The following is a 23,636-nucleotide window of genomic DNA, read 5'->3' on the forward strand; positions in this document are numbered from 1 at the left end:
CAGAACTGGAGCCTGAAACAGTGGCCCGGAGACCTGCCAGGAGATGAAGAGGCAGGGGGCGCGGGAAACCCGCCCCGGCTGTTCCCACTGTCCAGGAAGGAGCAGAACCTGAGGGGGATGCTCTGGAGTTGTTTTATAGTGAGCCTAATTTCGCTGAGCCCGGTGCAGCCCGTGTGCTGGTGGTACCCGAGCACTTCAGGAACTTCTTAATGGGTCTGGCTCATGACGTGCCTCTCGCAGGACATCTGGGGCAAGACAAGACCTTCCACAGGCTTGTCAACCACTTCTACTAACCCCAGATGAGGAAGCACGCCGGTACCTTTTGTAGATCTTGCCAAACATGTCAGGCCAGTGGCAAGAGCGGAGGGAGGTACGCGGCACCCCTCCAACCCTTTCCTGTGGTGAGCACCCCTTTCGAGCGTGTGGGCATCGACATCATGGGGGCCCTGGACCCCAAGACAGCCTTAGGCAACAGGTTCATCCTGGTCTTGGCGGACCATGCCACCCGGTACCCGGAAGCAATCCCTCTCAGTACAATCACAGCACCAGTGGTGGGCCATGCATTGATGGGGATCTTTTCCCGTGTGGGGTTCCCCAGAGAGGTGGTCTCCGACCGGGGTACTAACTTCATCTCTAGGTACATGAAGTCTCTGTGGGAGGAGTGTAGGGTAACTTATAAGTTCACCACTCCTTACTACCCTCAAGGAAATGGGTTGGTTGAAAGGTTCAACCGCACCCTGAAAGGTATGATTATGGGCCTAGCAGAGCCAATGAGACAGAAGTGGGACTTCTTTCTACCATGCCTGTTGTTTGCCTACATGGAGGCACCCCAGAAGTCCTTAGGGTTCAGTCCTTTTGAACTCCTGTATGGCCACCCTGTTAGAGGACCTCTCATACTGGTGAAGGAGGGGTGGGAGAAATCCCGTGGGAAGACATCCCAGGATGTGTTCAGCTACATGCTGGCCTTCTGCAACCAGACACAACGCTTCAGGAAGCTCGCACAGGAGAACCTAGAAACTAGCCAGGAAGAAATGAAAAGATGGTACGACCAGAATACCACTCTGGTCAAATTTCAACCTGGGCAGAAAGTGTGGGTGACGGCGCAAGTGGAGCCTTGTGTGCTCCAAGACAAGTGGACTGGGCCATATGCGGTGGTGGAGCGCAAGAGCGAAGTAACCTACCTGATTAACTTGAAGAATCCCAGGCAGCCCCTGAGAGTCTTGCATGTGAACCGCCTCAAACCCCACTTTGAGCGGTCTGAAGTGACAATGCTCCTGGCTACAGATGCTGGAATAGAAGAGGAAAGTGACCCTCTTCCTGACCTCCTGGCAACCAAGAAGCAAGATGGGTCAGTGGATGGTGTGATCCTCTCGCCCACCCTGACCCAAGAACAGCAGAGAGACTGTCGCCAGGTGTTGGGTCGGTTTGCCTCCCTGTTCTCCCTGATCCCAGGTATCACCAATTGGTGCGTCCATGATGTGGACACTGGAGATAATTTACCTGTGAAACAGAAATGTTACAGTGTAGCTGACAAGGTCAGGGCCAGCATCAAGGAAGAGGTTTCCAAGATGTTGGCGCTAGGGGTGATTGAGCCCTCCAGTAGCCCCTGGGCTAGCCCAGTGGTCTTAGTACCAAAAGCTGCTGGGCCCGGTGCCACTCCAGAACTCCGGTTTTGTGTGGACTACCGTGGGCTCAATGCAGTCACGAAGACTGACGCACACCCCAGCCCCAGAGCTGATGAGCTCGTGGATCAGTTGGGAGCTGCCCAGTACCTCAGTACGTGTGATTTAACTTCTGGGTACTGGCAGATTGCCTTGACTGATGGGGCCAAAGAGAGGTCTGCATTCTCAACGCCAGAGGGGCACTTCCAGTTCCGTGTCGTGCCCTTTGTATTGAAGAATGCCCCTGCCACATTCCAGAGGCTGGTACTGACCGGGCTGGAGGAATTCAGCGCTGCATACCTGGATGACATTGCTGTGTTCAGTTCCATGTGGGAGGAACACTTGCAACACCTCTGTGAAGTGTTGAAGGCTCTGCAAAGGGCAGGCTTCACTTTCAAGGCCAGCAAGTGCCAGATAGGGCTGGGATCCGTGGTGTATTTGGGACACCAGGTGGGGAGCGGCCAGGTGGCGCCTTTACAGCGGAAGATTGATACCATTCTGGCTTGGGAACCTCCCAAGACCCAGACAGAGGTGAGAGCCTTATTAGGTCACACCGGGTATTACAGACGGTTTGTCAAGGGATATGGCACCATCGTTGCCCCCTTGACAGAGCTGACTTCCAAGAAGCAGCCCAGGAAAGCTAATTGGACCGAAGCCTGCCAAACTTCTTTTGATCCCCTGAAGACTGCCATGTGCACAGCACCGGTGCACAAGGCACCTGACTTCTCCAGTGAGTTCATAATGCAGACAGACACTTCAGAACATGGTGTGGGAGCAGTACTCTCACAGATCACCGACGAGGGCTGGGACCAACCTGTAGCTTTAATTAGTAGGAGGCTACTCCCCAGGGAACAGAGGTGGAGTGCAACTGAAAGGGAAGCTTTTGCTGTGGTCTGGGCTCTGAAGAAGCCCTACCTGTTTGGGACTTAATTCCGTTTTCAGACAGACCACAGATCCCTCAGATGGTTAATGCAGATGAAGGGTGAGAACCCAAAACTGATGAGGTGGTCCATCTCCCTACCGCGAATGGACTTTACGGTGGAACACCGCCCTGGTACAGAACATGCCAATGCTGATGGTCTGTCCAGGTTTTTCCGCCTTAGTGAAGAGAACTCCCAAGAAGGCGGGTATTTCTCCCCACTTTCACTTGGAGGGGACACGTGTTAGACCTGACATCTTTGGCGTGGTTTACTCTTATCTTTTTGCCCCTGCCTCCTGTATTTTTGAGGCTGTGCTGGATTTCGTTTTTGCTGGTTTAGATGCTTTGGGCACTTTATCACTGCTGTTCAGTGTCAAAGTGCAAGTGCTCCCTGTGTACATTGTTATTGTGATTGGTTATCCATGATTGGCACATTTGTGTCACCAAGAAGTCCCTAGTTAAGTGCACTAAGTGTGCCAGGGCTGGTGGTAACAAATGCTACTAGTGGGCCTGCTGCACTGATTGTGCCACCCACATGAGTAGCCCTAAAATGGTGTCTCAGGCCTGCCACCACAGTGCCTGTGTGCAGTCTGTGAACTGCCATGTCCTCCTGGTCAGTGTCCCCACTGGCCAGGCCTAACCCTTCCCTTTCTGTGCACATTGGCCACCCCTATGGAAGGCTCAAGGTACCCTCATGGGCAGGGTGCAGTGTATGGGAGAGGTATAGCATGTACTAGTGCTGGTGACATGCTCTGGTAGTGAAAGGCAGCCATTTTCGTTTTTCACTATTGTAAGGCTACCTTGCCCATAGGCTATCATGGGGAATGCTGGCTACAGTGGCTACCAGCATATCTTCCCATAGGAGGAAGGTAGGACGTAAAAGTCTGGTCTCCCTGAACTCAGAATTTAATAACACATCTTTTAGGAAAGGTTGTTTTTAAATCCTGTGTTTGAGAACAGCACTTTTAGAAAGTGGCTGTTCTCTTGTCTGACCTTTCTGTGTGCCTTGGCCTGTTTGTGAACTGACTGTCTGGTTTGAGAGTGACAGGGGCTGGGGAGCCCCCAGGAGGCTGGCAGAGTCAGCCCTAGGCTGAATGACTGCATCTGCATCTTGAGTGGTGTGAACAGGGCTGTGCCTGCCTTCCACAATGCTGGCTCCACCTCCTGCTGGGCGATTGACGACCCTGCCCCTCACTCTGAAAGGAAAAGGAGAAGCTAGGAAAACCAAGTCCGTAAGAAACACCCAGAACTGGTTCAGACCGGGCTCAGAGCCCTCCTGCACAAAGGGAACAAAGACTTTTAGGGGTATAAGTACAGGACCCCTGACTACAGAAAATTAGATCATCCTGGAATCAAGAAGGAACCTCTGCCAAGGAGGAAGCTGAAACTGGAGAAGGAAGACGGTCCTGCTGTTGCTCTGCTGGACTGACCTGCTGTTGCTTTGTTGCCAAGGAGAGGGGAAGGACTTTGCTTTGTGCTGTGTCCCCTTGCTTGAAGGAATTTCCAAGGGCCTGAGAAGAGCTGGCTCCCTGTTATGAAGTCCCAGGAACAAAAGGACTTCACCCCCAGCTTCCCTGAACTCTGCTGAGAGAGTTCTGTCCTTCCTGGAGTGTGTGGCCCATGTGTGGTGCCTCTGGAAGTTGTACCTGTGTTGGGAAGCTGGAAACCAAGTTTTTAAGGAACTTTCTGCAAGTTTTATCGCATCCCCGACTTAGCGAGAAAATTCCCGCCGCTACGAAGACCGGAATCATCGCAGCACCTGTTGCCGCTGCCTGAAGACATCGCATCCTTCGTTTGGGGGAATATTTTCATCGCTGCGAACATTGTCGCAGAGCTTGTCGCTGCTGGGTGAGCTCACCGCATCACGTCGCTGCGAGAATCGTCGCAGAGCCATCCCATCAAGGAACTGCGAGTGAAAGATCACCGCTGAGCCATGCATCGTCGCCCCGGAGATCGTCGCAACCCCTAAAGATCGTCACATCGAATCCATACAAGGTATCGCATCCCTCCCCATACAGACCGGATTAGTCGCAACACCCCCGCTACATCCAGCGGAATTGTCGCATCGCCTCCCCAAGGTCTCAGGAGTGATGCATCGCTTGTTTTCCACCGCACCAGCTTCTGTTCTGGAACTTTGTCGCATTTAAAGGTACTGTTGGCTAAACGTGACGCAACTGTGAACTTTTCACGCAGCTGTGGATTATTTTAACGCTAACCTTAAGAACTCTTTTGCAACCATATTCTTGAACTGTGTATGTTGGATTTTTGTCGCTTTGGTCTTGTGCAGTTTAGATTAAATACCTTTATTTTTCTAAACTGTTGTGGAGTCAGTTTGTGGTGTTTTCACTGTGTTACTGTGAGTTTTGGTACACATACTTTACACATTGCCTTCGATAAGCCTCGACTGCTCGTGCCAAGCTACCCAGAGGGTGAGCAGAGGTTATCTAAGAGTGTTTCCTCCTTACCCTGACTAGAAGCAAGGGTCCCTATTTGGACAGTGGTACCTACCTCTGCCAACTAGAGACCCCAGTTGTAACACTCCTCCATTTTTTTGCTGATCTCGTCTTTTTTGTTCACAGGATTCTGTCACTTTACTGATGCTAACCAACTCTAAAGGGTTTTTGCTCTCTCCTCTAAACATGGCAAAATTGGCTTATTTCCAACTAGCACATTTAATGTACTTGTAATTCCCCAGTAAAGTGGCACAGCATGTATCCCGGGACTGTACGTGCTACTAGTGGGCCTGCAGCTGACATTGTACCACCCACTGAAATAGTCCTTTTAACATGTCTCAGGCATGCCAGTGCATCCTGCGATTTAAACTGCAATGGTGACCTGGAAAAATAAACCTTTTGCCAGGCAAAAACTTTCCTTTTTAATACGTATAAATCACCCCTAGGGTAGGCCCTAAACAGCCAATAGGACAGAGTTTGGTATATTCAAATCTTTAGAAATGTATTTGAAAGTCTTACATGTCCTAGTAGTGAAAAACTCCTACATTCGTTTTTCAGTATTGTAAGGTCCCGATCTGGCATGACCAGATTTCCACAGTTGGCACTTTGTGCTTTTAGGCTCTAGTTTCACATAAAAACTTTAAACTGCATATCTCCGGATCTACTGATTGGATTTCTTAGTGTTTAGTTGTTCTTATTATAGTATATTAAATATTACTCTATTTTTCTAAATTGGTGTGGCAATTGTTTTGCGTTGTGTTTATTTACTTTATTATTGTTGACGTGTTATTTAACTTTTGTAGTACGTATCAACTCTTAAAAACACTTACACTCACTTGCTTGCAAATGTCATCAGTGATGGCATTTGAGAAGTCATCAGTGATGTCACCGACCATGACCATGTCATGAGTGATGTAATATATGAGGTCATCATCAGTGTATTGTGAGGGCATAAGTTATAGTTAGCTCAGCAAACTATAACTGCTGTATTTCACTGGTTTTGTACGAGGGAAATCTGAGCCTTTAACCTTTGTTTTTATACGTGAATTCATACAATTTTTAAGAATTCTATTTCCTAACTATAACGTTCCTGTAACCTTTGTTTCCTTCTGTGAATTTATAAGATTTTTTAATTCTGTTTCCTAATTATTATAACGTCCCTGTAACTTTTTTTTATTTTTCAATGCATTTCTAAGGTTTTTCAAAATCTATTTCCTAACTATAATGTCCCTGTAACCTTTGTTTTTTTCAGTGCATTTCTAAGGTTTTTCAAAATCTATTCCCTAACTATATCGTACCTGTAACTTTTATTTTTTATTTTTGTAAGTGAATTTCTATGTTTTTTTAACTGGCAGCCAGGTTTGAGGGGTGGATAAAGGGGGCGTGCCTCCTACCAGCTCTCAGGATTCCCAATGTAAGGGAATTACTGGGGATAAGAGGAGAACTTTTTGGTCCCCCAAAGTCCCTCAGCATCCAAGAGGACTTTATCACCCAACCAGTATTGCACTAGGAGGCATGTTTATAGAGTGGTTCAGAAAGGGGGCATGACCTCTGAATTCCTCACACTCGTCGCACTCTGTGCAACTTACTGGAGGTAACAGGAGCAGTAGTTGGCCCCCAAGGACCCTCAGCAGCCAAGGGGACTTCATCCCCTGCCAGCAGTGCGCCAGGAGGTGTGCTTGTAGAGTGATAGAGAAAGGGTGTGTGACCTCTGTAGTCCTCTCAGCAGTCCCACTGCGTGGGACTTACTGGAGGTAACAGGAGGTCTAGTTGGCCCCCAAGGACTCTCTAAAGCCAAGGGGTCTTCCTTCCCCAACCAGCAGCGCGTCAGGAGTCGTGTTTGTAGAGTGGTGTAGAAAGGAGGCTCGGCCTCCAAAGACCTCTCAGCAGTACCGCTGTATGGGACTTACCAGAGATAACTGAAGGGGTTCCTGGCCCCCAAGGACCCTCAGCATCCAAGGGGACTTCATTCCGCAACCAGCAGTGCACCAGGAGGCGCGTTTGTTCCCTCTGTGTCACAGCAATTGTATTTGCTTTAGCAAGTGAGAACATTTCACTGCTCTCAACTGCTGAGCGCAGTTTGCTATGGTTTGGCGGGAGAGGTAAAGCTCCCGCCAACCATAGCAAACAGCTATATCCCGGGGTGGGCACCCCAGGACATAGCAGGAACCTAGGGCCATATATAGCTCCAGGAGGAGGGCCACATGACCCCCTCCTTTGTTTCATTGAACCCTGAGAGGTGGTAGTCGTCAGGCCCGGGGTCCACAACGGACCCCTCCATTATATCATTGAGTCCTGGGGAGATGCCTTCCGGCCCCCGTATTGTTAATTTCCCCGGGGAGGTAGCGGTCCCCGGGGCTGGTGTGGTCCGCACGGCCCCCATTAATTAAACTTCAAGACCCGGGGAGGTGGTGGTCGCCAGGGCTGCGGGGGTGTTTGCCTAGCCCCCGCATTATTTATGCATAAAACCTTGGGGAGGTGGTGGTCCCCGGGGCAGTGGGGGGAGGCCATATGGGCCTTCCCTGCACTAATTTAACAAATTACCCCGGGGAGGTGGTGGTCTTCAGGGCTGCAGAGGGGTGGCTGTGCATGTTCCCCACATCAGTTTGCTTATGTTTGTCCTGGGGAGATAACAGCCCGAGGGGCATGGGGATGCCGCATGGGCACCCCCGCATTATTATAAAAACTGGCCCAGGAATTTGGCCCACATGAGGGCTTGATGAAAAAGACGCGTGTGAGCCTGCATATCTTTTTTAGATTTTGCCACGGAAGCACAATGCAATCCAATAAATGCAATAAAAAATGCTTTTAACCCACGGCGGGAACCCTGTGGGACCACCCACACCATATCTGGAGGGTCAGGGTAATCCTACCCTGCCCCACTTTCTTTTTTTTGTGCATTTCTTTGGAGGCTCGACTTCCATCCGAGTCCCAAGATGGCGGTCAACACTTCCTTGTTGAAGTGTTGGCAGCCAAACAAATTCCAGTAGGATCATGAGTCCAGTACATGGACTAGCGTCCCCGTATTTTTCAAACTTAAATATCTTAAAAACTACTAAACAGATTTACACCCAATCACAATAAACACGTGTTCTAGACCAACATCTAGCTTCCTGCCAAATTTGATCTAATTCCGTTCAACGGTTCAGGCCGTAGTCGTGTTAAAAAAATGAAAAATCGCCATAGACATAACATGGGGAAAACACGTTTTGCGACCCCATTTTTTCTCGGTTCTTGCTTGATGGATCACCCCGAAACTTTCAACACAGCAGTTGAACTAAAAAGGGGAAGTTTTGTTATCATTTCATGAAGATTCGTGGAGGGCGCCAAATTAATTGGAAGAACAAAAAATGCTTTTCCTATGGAAACTTTGCTTCTAACTGTAACTATTATATTATATATTTAATATATATATATATCAGCAAACTTTCCCTCGAGCAACAAAGGATGACAATGCCGTGTCTCTTGACAAAATAATGATTTAATTGTCAGCTGTCTGACTCGTTTCGCCTGTCCTGCAGGCTTGCTCACCAACAAATTAAAAAAAAAATTCAGCCATTTTAAATATCCTTGAGTGCCGTGTCACATGTGAAACTACTAAAAAAGTGCATTAGAAAACAGACTGGTAGTTTTCTCAATAAAAAACACAATGTTTCGATAATACATAAAAACATGATTCGAAAATTTAAAAAAATCAATGTGACCTCGTAACACAACTGTATAGCGATTCTATTTTGCTATACTTTGTATCAGTACGCTTATTGTCGACATGTGCCCATGATTTGCTAAAAATTGACAAAATAAAGCTTAAGTAGGCATATACCCTTACTGCATAAAAACTACAATTATGCAGGTGCCGCGAAGTCTAAATGCAATAATTTCAGCTATGCGTAGTGCTTGGGGAGCAAGCCTGCAGGAGCAGGCGAAACACGTCCGACAGCTGACAATTAAATCATTATTTTGTCAAGACACTGCATTGTCATCCTTTGTTGTTCGAGGGAAAGTTGCTGATTCATAACGGACTTTGCTAGGGTGGTCCGCAAGACGACGCACCCTCTGGTTTGGAGCAGCAGCGGGTCAATACAAGCAACAAGGGTTGTTCCCAAATTTTTAGGTGGAAAGTAGCTCCTTTACATTGACCACCACCAACACTCTGAATCTGCTCATCTCAAACGTCTGTTTTTCCACTAGAGTTCCAGAGGTTTTAAGCGTAGGATTGGCACAGTGACATCCACGCTGCGTTAGAAAGTGACAAAGCCTTATGCCATTTTTACAGCAAACTCTTTAAGCATAGGATTTGATAGTGCAATCCATGCTGAGTTTGAAAACAGGAAAAGCCTTTTACCACTTCAGATACAGTATTACAGCTTTAGAGTGGTAAAATACCACCCAAGCCAACCTGGAATGAATAAAAGCAACCCATGACGTGTATTTTTATCTTATTAGAGCAAGAGTGTAGGGAAATTGAAAAATAACAAAACAATTTAAAAAAAGAGGACAGGCCTGGGTGTCTGCAGTGGTTTTGCCGCAAACAAGCGGATGGCCCTCAGCCCTGCAGCCAACCCCTTGCCACAGGGTCTCTGGCCAAAAGCATTGTTGGTTGCTCGCTGGGTGTCGGGCCCTGCAACCAACCCCCCACAGTTTTCAAAATTGTAATTTAAAATCCGACTTCACCATCATTTAGGATTTTTCATTTTAGTTCCAAAGACACAATCCAGCTCTCATTTGGAAATTACAGCTTATTAAATGTATTAAGATAACTCCAATGTTAGTCTATGGGAGAGGTAGGCCTTGCAGTACTGACAAACAAATTTGAGAATTTGTCACTACCAAGACATAAAAAACTTTAAATTACATGTCCTACTTTTTAACTACACTGCACCTTGCCCTTTGTCCAGGGCCTACCCAAGGAGTGACATATGTATTAAAAATGAAGGTTTGTACCTGGTAAAAGGTTTATTTTCCCTGGTTGAAATGACAGTTAAAAACACTCACACAGGCTGCAATGGTAGGCCAAAGACATATATGAAGGGCTACTTAAGTGGGTAGCACAATCCGTGCTGCAGACCCACTAGTAGCATTTAATTTACAGGCCCTGTGCAGATGTAGTGCCATTCTACTAGTGAATTACTAGTAAATTAAATATGCCAATTGGGGATTAGACAATATTACCATGGTTTAAGGAGTTAGCACATGCGCTTTAGAAGTGGCTACCAGTAGTAAAGTGAGCAGAGTCCTATGGCCAGCAAAACCGAGATCAGCAACAAATGGAGGAGGAAGGCAAAAAGCTTGGGGAGATCACACCCTAAGGCTGACAGGTCTAACAGGCGTGTAGTAGAGTTGTATACAGTAGATTGGCGTAGAGTGAAGTGGGGTACAGTGAAGTCCGGTAGAGTAGAGTGGCATAGAGTGGAATCAAGGTGGAGTGAAGAAGTGTACATTGAAGTGGGATAGAGGAGACTGGAGAAGAGTAGAGTGGTGTTCAGTAAAGTTGGGCAGATTGAAGTGGAGTTGAATGAAGTGGGATAGAGTAGATTGGCATACAGTACAGTCGCGTAGAGCTAAGTGGGGTAGAGTGGCATACAGTAGAAGTGTAGAGTAGGATGCCTTCCAGCACAGTGGCACCGAGTGAGGTAGGGTAGCGTGAAGTAGGATAGGGTAGAGTAGCATAGAGTAGAGTAGAGTGGAGTAGAGTGTGGAGGGGAACAGTAAAGTGGAGTGGAGTGGAGTGGGGTACAGCAGAGTGGCACAGAGTACAGTGGATAGAATGAAGTACAGTGGCATAGAGTGCTGTGGTGTAGGGTGGATCAGATCATACTGGTGTAGACTGAAGTTGAGTACAGTGTCTTGGCTTAGAGTACGGTCATGTAGAGTGGGGAGTACAGTAGAGTGCTGTACTCTGCAGTGGCATAGAGTAGAGTGGTGCAGAGTAGATTAGCACAGGGTACAGTGGTGTAGAGTGCAGTGAAGTAGAGTACAGTGGTTCAGAGTGGAGTGGTGCAGACTGTAGTAGTGTCCAGTGCAGTGACATGGACTGCAGTGGTGTAGAGTTTTGTAGAACAGCACAGAGTGCAGTGGAGAAGAGTATAGTGGAGTGGCATAGACATCAGTGCTGTCAAATGGAGGGACATGGCATAGAGTAATGTTCAGTAAAGTGGCGTACAGTGCAGTGGCATACAGTGCAGTGGTTGACAATGCAGTGGAATAGAGTATAGTGGTATACAGAGGAGTGGTGTACGGTACAGTGATTGTTACAGTGCGGCGACATAGAGTGTAGTGGTATACAGTAGAATGGTGTAGTATGCTGTATAAAGCACCCTTCTACTTGCATACCTTTTTTTAACATTTCTAAGTACAGTGGTACATTTGGGGAAATGCCACAGTACTTTGAGAAGTTTTTAAAAAATATATATAAAACAATATAAACAATTGAACCTACCTGTACAGACTATCCTAAAGTGCATCGTGCCTTACTATAGCTTTAAACATACTAATAACCTATATCTTACATAGAAACCCACAACAGTCTAAGTGTGTTCTAAACAACATGATTGCCTTTTTATTTTGTAAAGGTTTTCATTAGTCAATAAAATATTGTTTTGTCAATTTTGTCATCATTATGTACCGCAGTTTACCACGAAATACTGCCATATACTGCAGCCTAAGATATTGCAAACTTTTAGGCTCTTATTACTGCAGTAGTGCAGGACAGATTTTCATGAAATAGCGAAAAAGAGCCTTTCCACGCCATAATTCTATATTTCTGTCAAATTTCATGAAAATCTATTCAAACATTTTGTCCTATGTCTGAGTAAAAAGTCTATGGGATGCATTGGTGGTTGAATATGTTTTGGTACCCCCCTTTTGTCTTTGCACCCCCCCCCCCCCCCCCCATAACTAACCACCATGAAGTGTTGCATCATCAAATAATGTAGAAAAGGGGAATAGTTCTGCAAGTTTCATGGAGAATCATCAAACGGTGGCAAAGTTATTAGCAAGCAAAAAGTCTATCTCTGGGAATCCTAACTAGAGCTAAAGAGTGTCTTCCGCCATTAAGTAATATACATATAACAACAGGTGGATGGGTAATGCAAAATAACAGGGTTGTTTTTCACAGAGTGGTTATACATACATATATCATAAAAGAGAGGTGGGTAATGTAAAATAACAGGGGTGTCTTCACAAAGTGGTTATGAGTGCCATCAAATAGAAAACACAAGCAATGCTCAAATTCTCTACCACATCACCCAGAACCCAGTGATGAAAAGTATACCCTTATTCGCTGTTATCCATTTCCAATTTTGTTTATAGGAAAGCCCTCACCCAAATCCAATTCCCTTGCTCAGGTCTGCAGCTCATGGTTAGAATAATTCTGTAGGAACCATATATAGCATGGCCCTATCTGCATTATCCCCCGCCCCCTGCCCTGGCTTGTAAGTATATGCAACATTAATAATACCCGAGGTCATGCTACCCACACCCACCATCCATACCCACCATACTCTAGCCATCTAGCCCCTCCTTTTCCCAGTTGAAAAATAAATAGTTGCAATTCTCCCAGATCTCCCTCCCATTGTCCTCCTTTTAAATATTTAAAATAATATATTTCGTTTCCTGCCACCCACCACCACCACAATCTGTATTTCCCTAATTTCTCCCACCGAAATATATTCTCTGGTATGCTGCCACATAACACCCTTGGTCCTCTCTTCATTGTTCTTGATGCGTCTTTACCTATAATATGTATGTTGAGTGGAGTGACCTGGTCTGCCCCTGGTGCATCTTTAACTGGGTACCCGGGTGTAGACCTGGTCAATTCTGGTACCTGCCCTAGGGGGTAGCGCATTTGTGAAAGGTGAACCTAGCCTTTGGAGCTCATCTCCAAGACTCTACGTCAGTGCTAGAATGTGTAGAAGGGTATGCCTACATCCAGCGCACCACTACATCTAGCCAAATCTGTTGTGACCTTCAACTCACAAATTCGAACAATGGCAGGGCCTATTAAAACCTTTATTGTTCCTTGATCAATAAATAGATCATGAATAAATTCGGCAGCAGTGATACCTGTAATTTACAGTGCTGATCAGTCATCTGGCAGGAGGTGCTTTATAATAGGCAAAATATTATTAATACCGAAACTGCGGTAACCTTTTGGTAAACTTTCTCAGAACTCATTTAAAATGGTATTGTAATGTTTTTCGCCTAGCCTGTGTAGTAACATCGATTAAACAGTCCATCTGTCTTCCATGATCTTTATGTTTAGATAAAATAGTGCTTATTGCCAACCATGTTTATGTTTCAGTTTCTGAGTGAAACGGTGTTTTTGGGGGAAAATCACATTTGAAATGTGAAATAGATGTTTCTCTTGGTTCTTTCCCTGTCTAGGCCTCTGCTTGATCCCAGGGGGCGGGACTCATTGTTTTTATCCCTGTCATTTCAGATGATGATGAACATGAATGGATTATACGGACTTGTCGGAAGGAGTGGGATGAAATAACTGGCTACAAGCCGAAGCATCCGCTGTAGCTCACACTTGTCTCTTGAACATGGTTACCTTCTACTCTGCTGTCACAAATATGATTTTTTGTGTGTGTTTTTTATGGAATACATCGAAATAAACTTGTGGAACTTGTTATTTGATTAGAAGTTGTACATGTCTTGTGTTTTCCATGTCCTGTGTATGCACTTCCTACTTACTTAGGCCTCAATTACGAGTTGCGCGGTGCAGATAGAGTGCAAAAACTGCAGTTGAGAGGTGTGGCGCAGCGGCCAGGGCAGCTGACTTCGGAGCACAGAGTTCATGGTTCGATCCCGCCTCCGATGGCAGCTCAGTTCAGCACCATGTGACTCTGGGCAATAGCTCTCTTAATTTCCACGACAGACCCCAGCGCCTTGAGACCCATAAGGGAGAGTAGTTCGCGATTTACAAATACGGATTTACATGCCACTGCGTGGTAAAACCCCACCAGTGACGTGGAATTAAACCCCATGGAATGAGGAATAGCCGCAGAAGTAGATTTACTCATCGCATACTATATCCCTTTCCGTGGATTTAACAGACCTATTTACGACCTGCTTGGCTCGGTGGGAAAATGTGTGATGGGACAGTTGGAGGGAGGGGTGGCTACAGTGGGGAGGTGGAAGGGGATAAGGCTGGCTGAGGACTGAGCATCACAAACTCTCCTGTGTCTGACAGTCTTGTGGCGCCCAGAAAACGGGTTCGAGCTGCAATCCGAAGGCGATTTTACCGACCTACCTTTTCAGCCTGTAAAATCAGGAAAACCAAGAATTCTGGGTGTTGGAAACAACGGCCACTCATGATTGAGCGGAACGACACAGCAGAGTAGAATCCCGCTCTACTAAGCGTCTGCTCTGAAACTTTGATGTAGCCTGAGGTTTCATTCCTTTTGTTTGACTGATTTCTTCGACCCATGCATTAACTGGATACTTTGGCTGTGTATAATGCTGGTCCTCAATGCGTTGTTTATATCTGAATTATTTTTATCTATTGATCTGGGAATTCTTTTATGTCTATAAACCCGCCTTGCATCGATCACTAGGGAGCATAGTACCGAAGAGCCCTCAGTGGGTTGTGGCGTTAGCATCTGTTTTTGTTCACTCTGGTGGCGCTTGTGCATTACAGAAGGGGCCGCAGATACTTGTGCTGCCCTTTTTGTGAAACACATTTCTCAGCCCCAAACAAATAAGGGAAAGCTTCTGCTTTTGAACCGCCGTCAAATTACAGATAGAGGCTCATTGGAGAAAAGGCCAATGGGAGACACACAGTGCTCCATCCAGGAATCGGTGGACAGTTCATTCTTCTCAGGTGTGCCTTTTGGCAGATTTGTAGGTGTGTCTATAAGTTCTTTCCTACTCTGGGAGGTTGCTGCAAGAGGCTAGGTGGGCATGAGCGTTTTTACAAGTTTCTCTCTCTATTTAGGGTGACCAGAATTTTAAAGCCAAAAACCGGGACATTTCACAAAAATAGAAGTCGCGCAACAAGAACAACCCACACCATGAAAGCCTTCTAGCAGAAAAGGTCACTTTATTAAGACAGGTAAAACAGTATAGCCATAACAGAAATAACATTGTACATTAGAACAACCTTATGAATACTCCTTATTGTTAACATTTCAAACTTCCCCACAAACCTTGTATCAGCAATTTCCCCAATGAACAGAACAATGCCATGGTTTCCTTCATCCTTCCATTTTTCTCCGCTCCCCCCCAACCCATAGGGAAGGATGAGCCCGCTCCAGACCATCCCATCCCCCTAAAAAGCGCCCCAAAAAGAACAGCAAACCAGTGGTACTGTCACCTGTCTTATAGTGACGTCGCAAAATTAAATATATACAACAAATTGAATCATACTTACAAAAAGAGGGAAGGGAGGGTGGGTCAATGACAACAAACGTCGCGCAAGCCCTCCTCAGCGGCCTTTCCTGCCTAAACTGCCGCCGCACCAACTGAAACCTGCCCGTGAGCCCTAAACTAAACCCACCAATCCCAGCGCGTGGATTGTTCCATCGCGCGAACAAACCTCAGGGGGACATCGGTTGACACCAAAATCCCCCTGGGTCTCCATGGCGCAACAAGAACAACCCACACCATGAAAGCCTTCTAGCAGAAAAGGTCACTTTATTAAGACAGGTAAAACAGTATAGCCATAACAGAAATAACATTGTACATTAGAACAACCTTATGAATACTCCTTATTATTAACATTTCAAACTTCCCCACAAACCTTGTATCAGCAATTTCCCCAATGAACAGAACAATGCCATGGTTTCTTTCATCCTTCCATTTTTCTCCGCTTCCCCCCCAACCCATAGGGAAGGATGAGCCCGCTCCAGACCATCCCATCCCCCCAAAAAGTGCCACCCAGGAAAACCAACGAGTTTTCCTGGTCCCCACCACTCCCCATCAAGGCTAGCAAGCGAAACGTTGGGATTAAACTTCACGTTTAGCCACACACCAAAGATTGTCACCCCAAAAACCAGACAAGAAATCCCTCACCTCCAATAAGTAATAGGCCTGACCCAATTCAATCAATCAATCAATCAATCAGGTCATTTGTAAAGCGCACTACTCACCCGTAGGGTCTCAAGGCGCTGGGAGGGGGGGGTGCCGCTACTGCTCGAACAGCCAAGTCTTGAGCTTCTTCCTGAAGGAGAGGTGGTCTTGGGTCAGGCGCAGATTGGTGGGAAGTGAGTTCCAGGTCTTGGCGGCCAGGTAGGAGAAGGACCTTCCTCCTGTTCTCTCTCTTCGGATGCGGGGGACGGCGGCGAGGGCGTGGTTGGTTGATCTGAGGAGGCGCTTGGGAGTGTAGAAGTTGATCCGGTTGTTGAGGTAGCTCGGGCCTTGGTCGTGTAGGGCTTTGTGCGCGTGGGTGAGGAGACGGAAGGTGATTCTCTTGTTGACCGGGAGCCAGTGCAGATCTCTCAGGTGTCCGGAGATGTGGCTGCGTCGGGGGATGTCGAGGATGAGTCTCGCCGAGGCGTTCTGGATCCGCTGGAGTCTCTTCTGGAGTTTGGCCGTGGTTCCGGCGTAGAGGGCGTTGCCGTAGTCCAGTCGGCTGGTGACGAGGGCTTGGGTGACCGTCTTCCTCGTCTCGGTGGGGATCCACCGGAAGATCTTACGTAGCATGCGCAGGATGTTGAAGCATGACGAGGAGACGGCGTTGACTTGTCTGGTCATGGAGAGGGAGGAGTCCAGGATGAAGCCCAGGTTGCGTGCGTGGTCCGTCGGTTTGGGCGCGGTGCCCAGGGCGGGGGGCCACCAGGAGTCGTCCCAGGCGGAGGGCGTGGAGCCCAGGATGAGGACCTCCGTCTTGTCTGAGTTCAGTTTCAGGCGGCTGGTCGTCATCCATTCGGCCACGTCTCTCATCCCTTCGTGCAGGTTGGCTCTGGCGGTGGCGGGGTCGTTGGTCAGGGAGAGGATCAGCTGGGTGTCGTCGGCGTAGGAGATTATGTTGAGGTTGTGTTGGCGTGCGATGGCCGCGAGGGGGCTCATGTAGATGTTGAAGAGGGTGGGGCTCAGTGAGGATCCTTGTGGGACGCCGCAGATGACTTTGGTGGCCTCTGACTTGTACGGTGGTAGGCGGACTCTTTGTGTTCTTCCGTCGAGGAAGGAGGTGATCCATTCCAGTGCCTTCTCCTGGATTCCGATGTTGCTGAGGAATTGATTCAGAAAGATGAACCCCATCCTGTCGAAACAGATTTATTTCCTTACGTGTGATATTTTCATGGCACAAAACCTTGGCCCTGTTTAGCTTTCTACGAGCCTTTTCCATTGCAGCCTGATTTCGAGCCCCCACCCAATGATACCGATAGATAAATTCTGTCCACGCCACAGTAGTACCAACCCAATTGTCTTTGAGGACTGCCAAATCAAGCTTCATTTGCTTCAAAAGGGATAAACCTGAGAGTTGCACTAGGTCATTTTCACCTAAATGAATGATAATCAAATCCGGAAGTCCTCTGTCTGATGATATCTGTGATAACATAGGAAACAAATTGGACCATTTCATCCCACCTTGTCCTGTCCATAAAAGTTCGTGACTTTTGCTAGGGAGACCCAACGCTCTGCCATATATCTGCTCTTCCGCAAATGACGCTGCCCATTTGATAAATGAGTGTCTCACCAGCCATGTGGATTTTTTCCGTGACAAGGAATAGTAAACACGACCTAGGCAGAAAAATGAGGGATAGAACAAAAACTTAAACAGCATAAAAAATTACAACCTAACATAACGAGCACAGCAGTCCGACTTCCACCTACCAATCCGCTTGATACCCTCCCAACCCAAACCCAAGTTGTAAGCTTCAGTAGCTGCCCCAATACGAAAAGAATGCATCCCAAAAAGTAAAGGGTTCTTCCCAGCTAATGACAATGCTTTTCTTAATACTGACAAAAGCTGAAAACTGGTAATATTATCACCCGCACGGTGAATAAATATAGGCCCAGGTATAAAGTCAGGCGAACGAAGCAAAGAAAACCATTCCTCAATTGGACAACACCCTGCCACACCACTGGCCTGTTAAGAAATCCAAGTTCCTTTACCCAGTTGATCCGTCTTGGAACGTCATAACCATAACTGCAAAATGCCATCCTGTAACTGAATGGCACTGGACTGTATACCCAATTGCCCTTTTAGCCCTAACAACTCTGAAACCCTAAAAGCACCAAAAAACAACCAAATCATGCAAAGTCTAAAACGTGAAACTTCCCAGGAATCACAGCAAAAGGCGGGCAAATGCCCCAGTAAAGTACACAAAAGGTCAAAAGTAATGGGTTCCCGCAATTGCGATGAGTGAAAACGCTCCTGCTTGAAACCTTGTAACAATCGCCTCAATAGAACATCCGAAACTAAGTCCTGCCCCAAAAACAGCTGACCATAAAAAGAAACCCCAGCCAACTTCCCCGCAATAGTAGTGTGTGACAAACCTTTATTAATCAAATGTAATACAAACTGCAACATAAAAGGTTTGCTCCCTGGTACAAACCCCAAACCTCTGTGAGATTCAGCAAAAGATAAATATTCAAACCAGGCTTGACGATAACTGCGTCTGGTGGAAGGTGCAATAGAGTTGTCAACCAAGTCGGTTATTCTTAGTCCCAAAGGACCCAGATGTCTTGAGGAATGGCAGTTTTGCAAAGATCCGCTCCTTTTGCCAACTCTCTGAATTTCTGCCAATTGAAACGAGACAAGGCATCAGCAATTGAGTTATTGATCCCTGGGATATGCCGTGCCCTGAAAACAATATTGTACTTTAAACTCTGAAGCATAAAATACCGTAACAGCTGAAGCACCCGCAGATCCTTCGCCATCTGATTATTGATGAGGTGAACAACAGCCAAGTTGTCTATGTGAAACAGCACACATCTGTCACGCATTTCCTTCCCCCAAACCAACAAAGCCACCACCAAAGGAAACAATTCCAAAAAGGCAATACTGCGGCCCTGCTGCAACCAATTGGGCGGCCAAGTCTCTGCACACCAACGTCCTTCCCAGAAAAGGCCAAAACCATGCGCACCAGAAGCATCCGAAAAAACCTGTATCTGCCAAATCGTACTGTCCTCCAGGAAAAAGATAGATACTCCATTAAACTCCTCTAAAAATCTTATCCAAACCCTGAGGTCTTCTTTGACGGCCCTAGACAGCCTAACACGATGATGCGGAAGGGTGGCCCCAGACATTGCCATACCTAGCCTCCGACAGAAAGTCCTTCCCGCACGCACCACCCGACAAGCAAAATTAAGATAGCCCAGAAGACGTTGAATTTGCCTGAGCTCAATCTTTGACTTATCCAGCATTTCCAGCAAAAATGAACACATTTTTTCAATTTTGTCCCGCGGCAAACGGGCCATCATGTCAGTAGTAGCAATCTCAATCCCCAAAAATGTGAGTTGAGTGCAAGGCCCTTCCGTTTTATCAGGAGCCAGCGGCACACCAAATTCCTCTGCCAATCCTTGAAAAGATTGCATTGCCTTGTTACACCGACCAGACTGAGCCTCACCAATGAACAAAAAATCATCCAAATAGTGACACACAGACTGGTGTCCATTAACTTGTACAAAACACCATTGCAAAAAGGTGCTGAATATCTCGAACAAAGCACAAGAGATCAAGCAACCCATGGGCAGTACCCTGTCAACATAAAAGGCGTCATCAAAAAACATTCCCAAAAGCTCAAAATCTTCCGGATGTATTGGAATCAACCGAAACGCAGACTGCACATCACATTTATCCAATTCGGCACCAACTCCAGCCAATCTCACCATCCGGAGTGCATCATCAACAGACGCATACGAAACATTGGAATCTGAAGAAGAAATATAGTCATGAACAGAATGACCTTCAGGCCAGGATAAATGATGAATTAATCTGTACTCACCAGCCAGTTTCTTGGGTACCACCCCAAAGGAGACACAATCAAATTGACCAAAGGGCATTGTGCAAACGGTCCTGCTATCCTACCAGCTTGTAACTCACTGTGCGACGGTGCCGCGGGCCCCCCTACATGGAAGCCGCCCTCTCACACACGTACCTCCTTCCTTTGCCCTGGGACTGCAACCCCGCAAAAACATCCCCGTGTCGGAAACGGGGCTCGGAGCAGCAGCCATAACCAACAGACCCCCGCCCTTCTCTCTCTTACAGGAACCAACCAGAACACTGAGTCCGGAGGAAGCACATCCCTCTGATCCCGGAAGTCCCGCCCCCGTGGCAGCGCCAGAACATGGAAAAGCCGAGACCAGGGAGCAGAACGCCGTCGGAGCATCGTGGCAGGACACTCGGACTGGAGCTGAAGAAGGAGAGCAGGCGTACGACGAAGACGTGTGGACCGAAGAGTGGTGGAGTCCTCAGGAGGTGGCTGAAGAGCGGCCGTGACTCACTGGAGAGTTGCGGCGGACCGCGTGAGTACCTTACGACTTCCTTTTCCCTGCTCACTAGGAGCTCGCTGTATAGGCCCTGTAAATATCCCCCATCTCTGTAGAACCACGTTCCCTACACTGTACCATACCTGTATAGCACCCTCACAGCGTACCCAACCATCCCCCACACGACCCGATTAGACACTCTTTCTGTCTGTTTTCCTCCATCCCGATACCTCCCTTTCCTCACTGTCTCTTCCCCCCCCACACTGCCCGGGTGACGGTGATCGGTATATTGTACCTTGAAGACCAAGATAGGACTAACGGTCCCTTGTTTTATTCTCTTACTTCTCTTACTCATCCTCCCCTATACCGGAGCCGTCGTCGGACTTCCTGAAGACCTGGACCCGAAGACAAGACCCGGAGCGGACCTCATCCCCTGGAGCCATTTTTGTTTCTGTTGTGACAATCCTTCCTGCCTTCTGTACAATAAAGTAACAGCATAGCCCACTATATACGGCCTCCTTGCCTGCTTTTCTGGCCTGCCACACACCCACCATCACACTCACCCAGCAACTTCTACTGAACAATATAAGGGAGCTCCCTGGCGGATCTCAAACTATCAGACCAGCGCGAAGAACGTGGCCCTTGATAACCAATTCTGAAACCCTCCTAAAAAACCCAAAACATTTTCGATGCTGCCTGGTAATCAGGGTAACGCTCCAACCAGGGTAACAAAGCCTGCAACCTAATTGGTGTAGGAGCCCTTTGGCATAACTGCAGGAACTGCACCCCCACCCCTTTGGAAATTCCCTTGTCCTCCATATGGTCTGTGTGTAAAACACTGAGTAACTGCATGTTTCCCTCCACATTGGGAGCACTCATGCATAAACCTGCAGAACTGTCTAATGCAACAACCTCCGTTAAAGTTCCAACAGGCACCTGAGATTGGCAGTTGTCCCCTTCCAACCAAACCCGCCTCAGTTTGGGCGGGACGCTGCAGAAAGGGCCGATAAGTAATAGGCAAACCACTTGCTGTGTGAAGGGTAGCATTAGGCTGCAGCCAAAGTTCCTGATCCACCTCACCCCAGGGTTTATCCTTAAACAAACCCACCCGTGCCCTAAACTCCTCATCGTAGTTCAGCCATGCATAACCCCCAAACTGCAAGTAAGCCTTGCGGATGGCATCCATATATTTAAATAACGACACCGCCCTATCTTGATATTTTTCACAATACACACTCGCATAAATTAAAAATGCAGCAGTCCAGTTCTCTATGGAGCAAGCGACCCGCGTGCGTCGAGCAATCTCCCACTCCTCCTCTTTGGAACCCTCCCTGGCCTGAATGTCCCTATGCAAGAGTTTAAAAACATCCACAAAATCATGTTACCAAATACGCTGTTTAGTCATGTCAGAAAGGTGTATACCCAGCGGCATGGCCAAACCCATATAAGGCAGCTTCCTGTGTCTATCACCAGAGACAGACTCACTAGATAAAACAGTCTTGCCGCTCCGAAAAGACTGTGTAAGTGAATCCCTCACATCCGAAATTGCAAGACTACCTGCCGAGACTGAAGGAACGGATACCTGTGGAAAACCGAACCTATTACCCCTTTTGTCTATGCAAACTGTGTCGTTACCCAACAAACTCCCTCCCTCATCACTTGTTTACCCACAAGCGGCTCAGACCAAGCAGCCCACCAATGAGGCTCACCTAAAGTTAACTGGGCCGCCCGCTTGGAGAACTCCTGAGGATCATCCCGGCGTTGCAATCCTGAATTCCGCTCGTGAACCGCAGTAGAGTCCGCTCTTTACTCATGCAAAAGACTAGAACAATTATTTGAACCCCTGCCCTTGGCTGGGCGTCCTCGAACCTGCAAAACAGAAACACCCTCCTCCTCCAATACATCTTCCACCACCACATCATCATCAGCATTGTCAAAAGCAAATTCTTGATTATCCGCTGCCACATTGAGATCAAAATTGTCTTTGCTGGTACCTGGTCTCACGCCATCCCCAATTCCCCCATCATATGTTTTCCAATTGGACACAGGCAACCGTTCCGGCAACCTGGCCGTATCACCAAAATCCACACCTGATCTGCACGGTAAAGCGAGCCTAGCAGAAACAAACACCTGGTCCGCCTGCAATCCTCTGGAGACGCCAGATGCTGCCGTGACTCGTGAATGCTGTGCCAGCCTCCGTCCGCGCGTGACAGAAGCCTTGAACTTACCAGAAGAAGAAACCTGTTCGCGAATACCAGCCCCGGGCACCGCAGGGGCAGAGTGCTCCACCCATAACCACTAACCTTTCTGCGGACCCAAATCCGATTGAAATGGGACCTGTGGATGAGAAAAAGATAGGCGAGACACAGGGAAAACAGGCACTACATGTGTTGGCACATGCAAATATTCCTCCCAATCCGGTACCAAGTCCACCCCAAAATAATCATCTGCTGCCTTATGCATCGACGAATCCAAGCCCCTGTCCGAGTCAAGTAAGTCACACAACGCAGATTGTCGCATTGGCGTGCGCCTTGACAGTCTGCCAGCCTTCATTGGAGCTCTCTGAGCATAATAAACCACTGTAGGTACCTCCACCAAATGGCTATGCTCGCCCGCATCCTCAAAGAAGTCCCCAGGTGTGGACTGCTTACTTCCAGAAAGGACTACCTCCTCCAGCTCCTCCTCCTCGCTATCCACAGCATAATCCACGAGGGAGGCTGAAAACACTACTGCCGGAATGGCAGGGGCTATATCCACAAAGGGCATAGCACCCTTTGACAACCCTTGTGGCCATAAGTCCCCAAGCCCCAACAATGACTGACTCTGCTGAAGGGGCCAACAACCTTTCTGAAAAACCAAGGGGCCGCCACGCACCCCCACACAGCGCAGTTCAGCAGAGACCCTCAAATTGTCTTGGGCAGCCCCCCTACACCCTGTCTGCCTCAAGGACCGGCTCTCACGTAACACTGGTGCCACCCCCAACTGCCTCCTAGCATCTGCAGACGAAGTGGGGCAGCTCCTGGACACCAGTCTACCAGCTGTGCTCCTCCTTGCTGCCATTCCCCTGCGCACACCATACTTGCCTGTATGTGAAGGTACTGAAGAGCTTGCCAGGTGACCCCGGACTGGCCTACATGCCGCTACTGCTTCCATTACCCCCTCCGCCGCCGTCCTCTTCGGCCTCTACACATTTGCCCGAAACAGACACCTCAGGCCCCCTCA

At 47.7% G+C, this 23,636-nt stretch overlaps 1 protein-coding gene across 4 annotated transcripts in view; it reads left to right on the forward strand.

The window, feature by feature from the left end:
• MORN5 (MORN repeat containing 5) overlaps positions 1–13,673 on the forward strand; it is a 132,596-nt gene extending 118,923 nt beyond the window's left edge. For all 4 annotated transcript variants that reach the window (XM_078640837.1, XM_078640839.1, XM_078640838.1 and 1 more), the window contains one exon: positions 13,474–13,673. In XM_078640837.1, coding sequence (XP_078496963.1) covers positions 13,474–13,559 — 86 coding nt within the window. In that variant the 3' untranslated portion in view covers positions 13,560–13,673. The remainder of the gene's footprint in view (positions 1–13,473) is intronic.
• Positions 13,674–23,636: the final 9,963 nt, after the last annotated feature.

The sequence above is a fragment of the Lissotriton helveticus genome, chromosome 5_1, assembly GCF_964261635.1.
Source record: "Lissotriton helveticus chromosome 5_1, aLisHel1.1, whole genome shotgun sequence".
NCBI classification, from domain to species: Eukaryota; Metazoa; Chordata; class Amphibia; order Caudata; family Salamandridae; genus Lissotriton; species Lissotriton helveticus.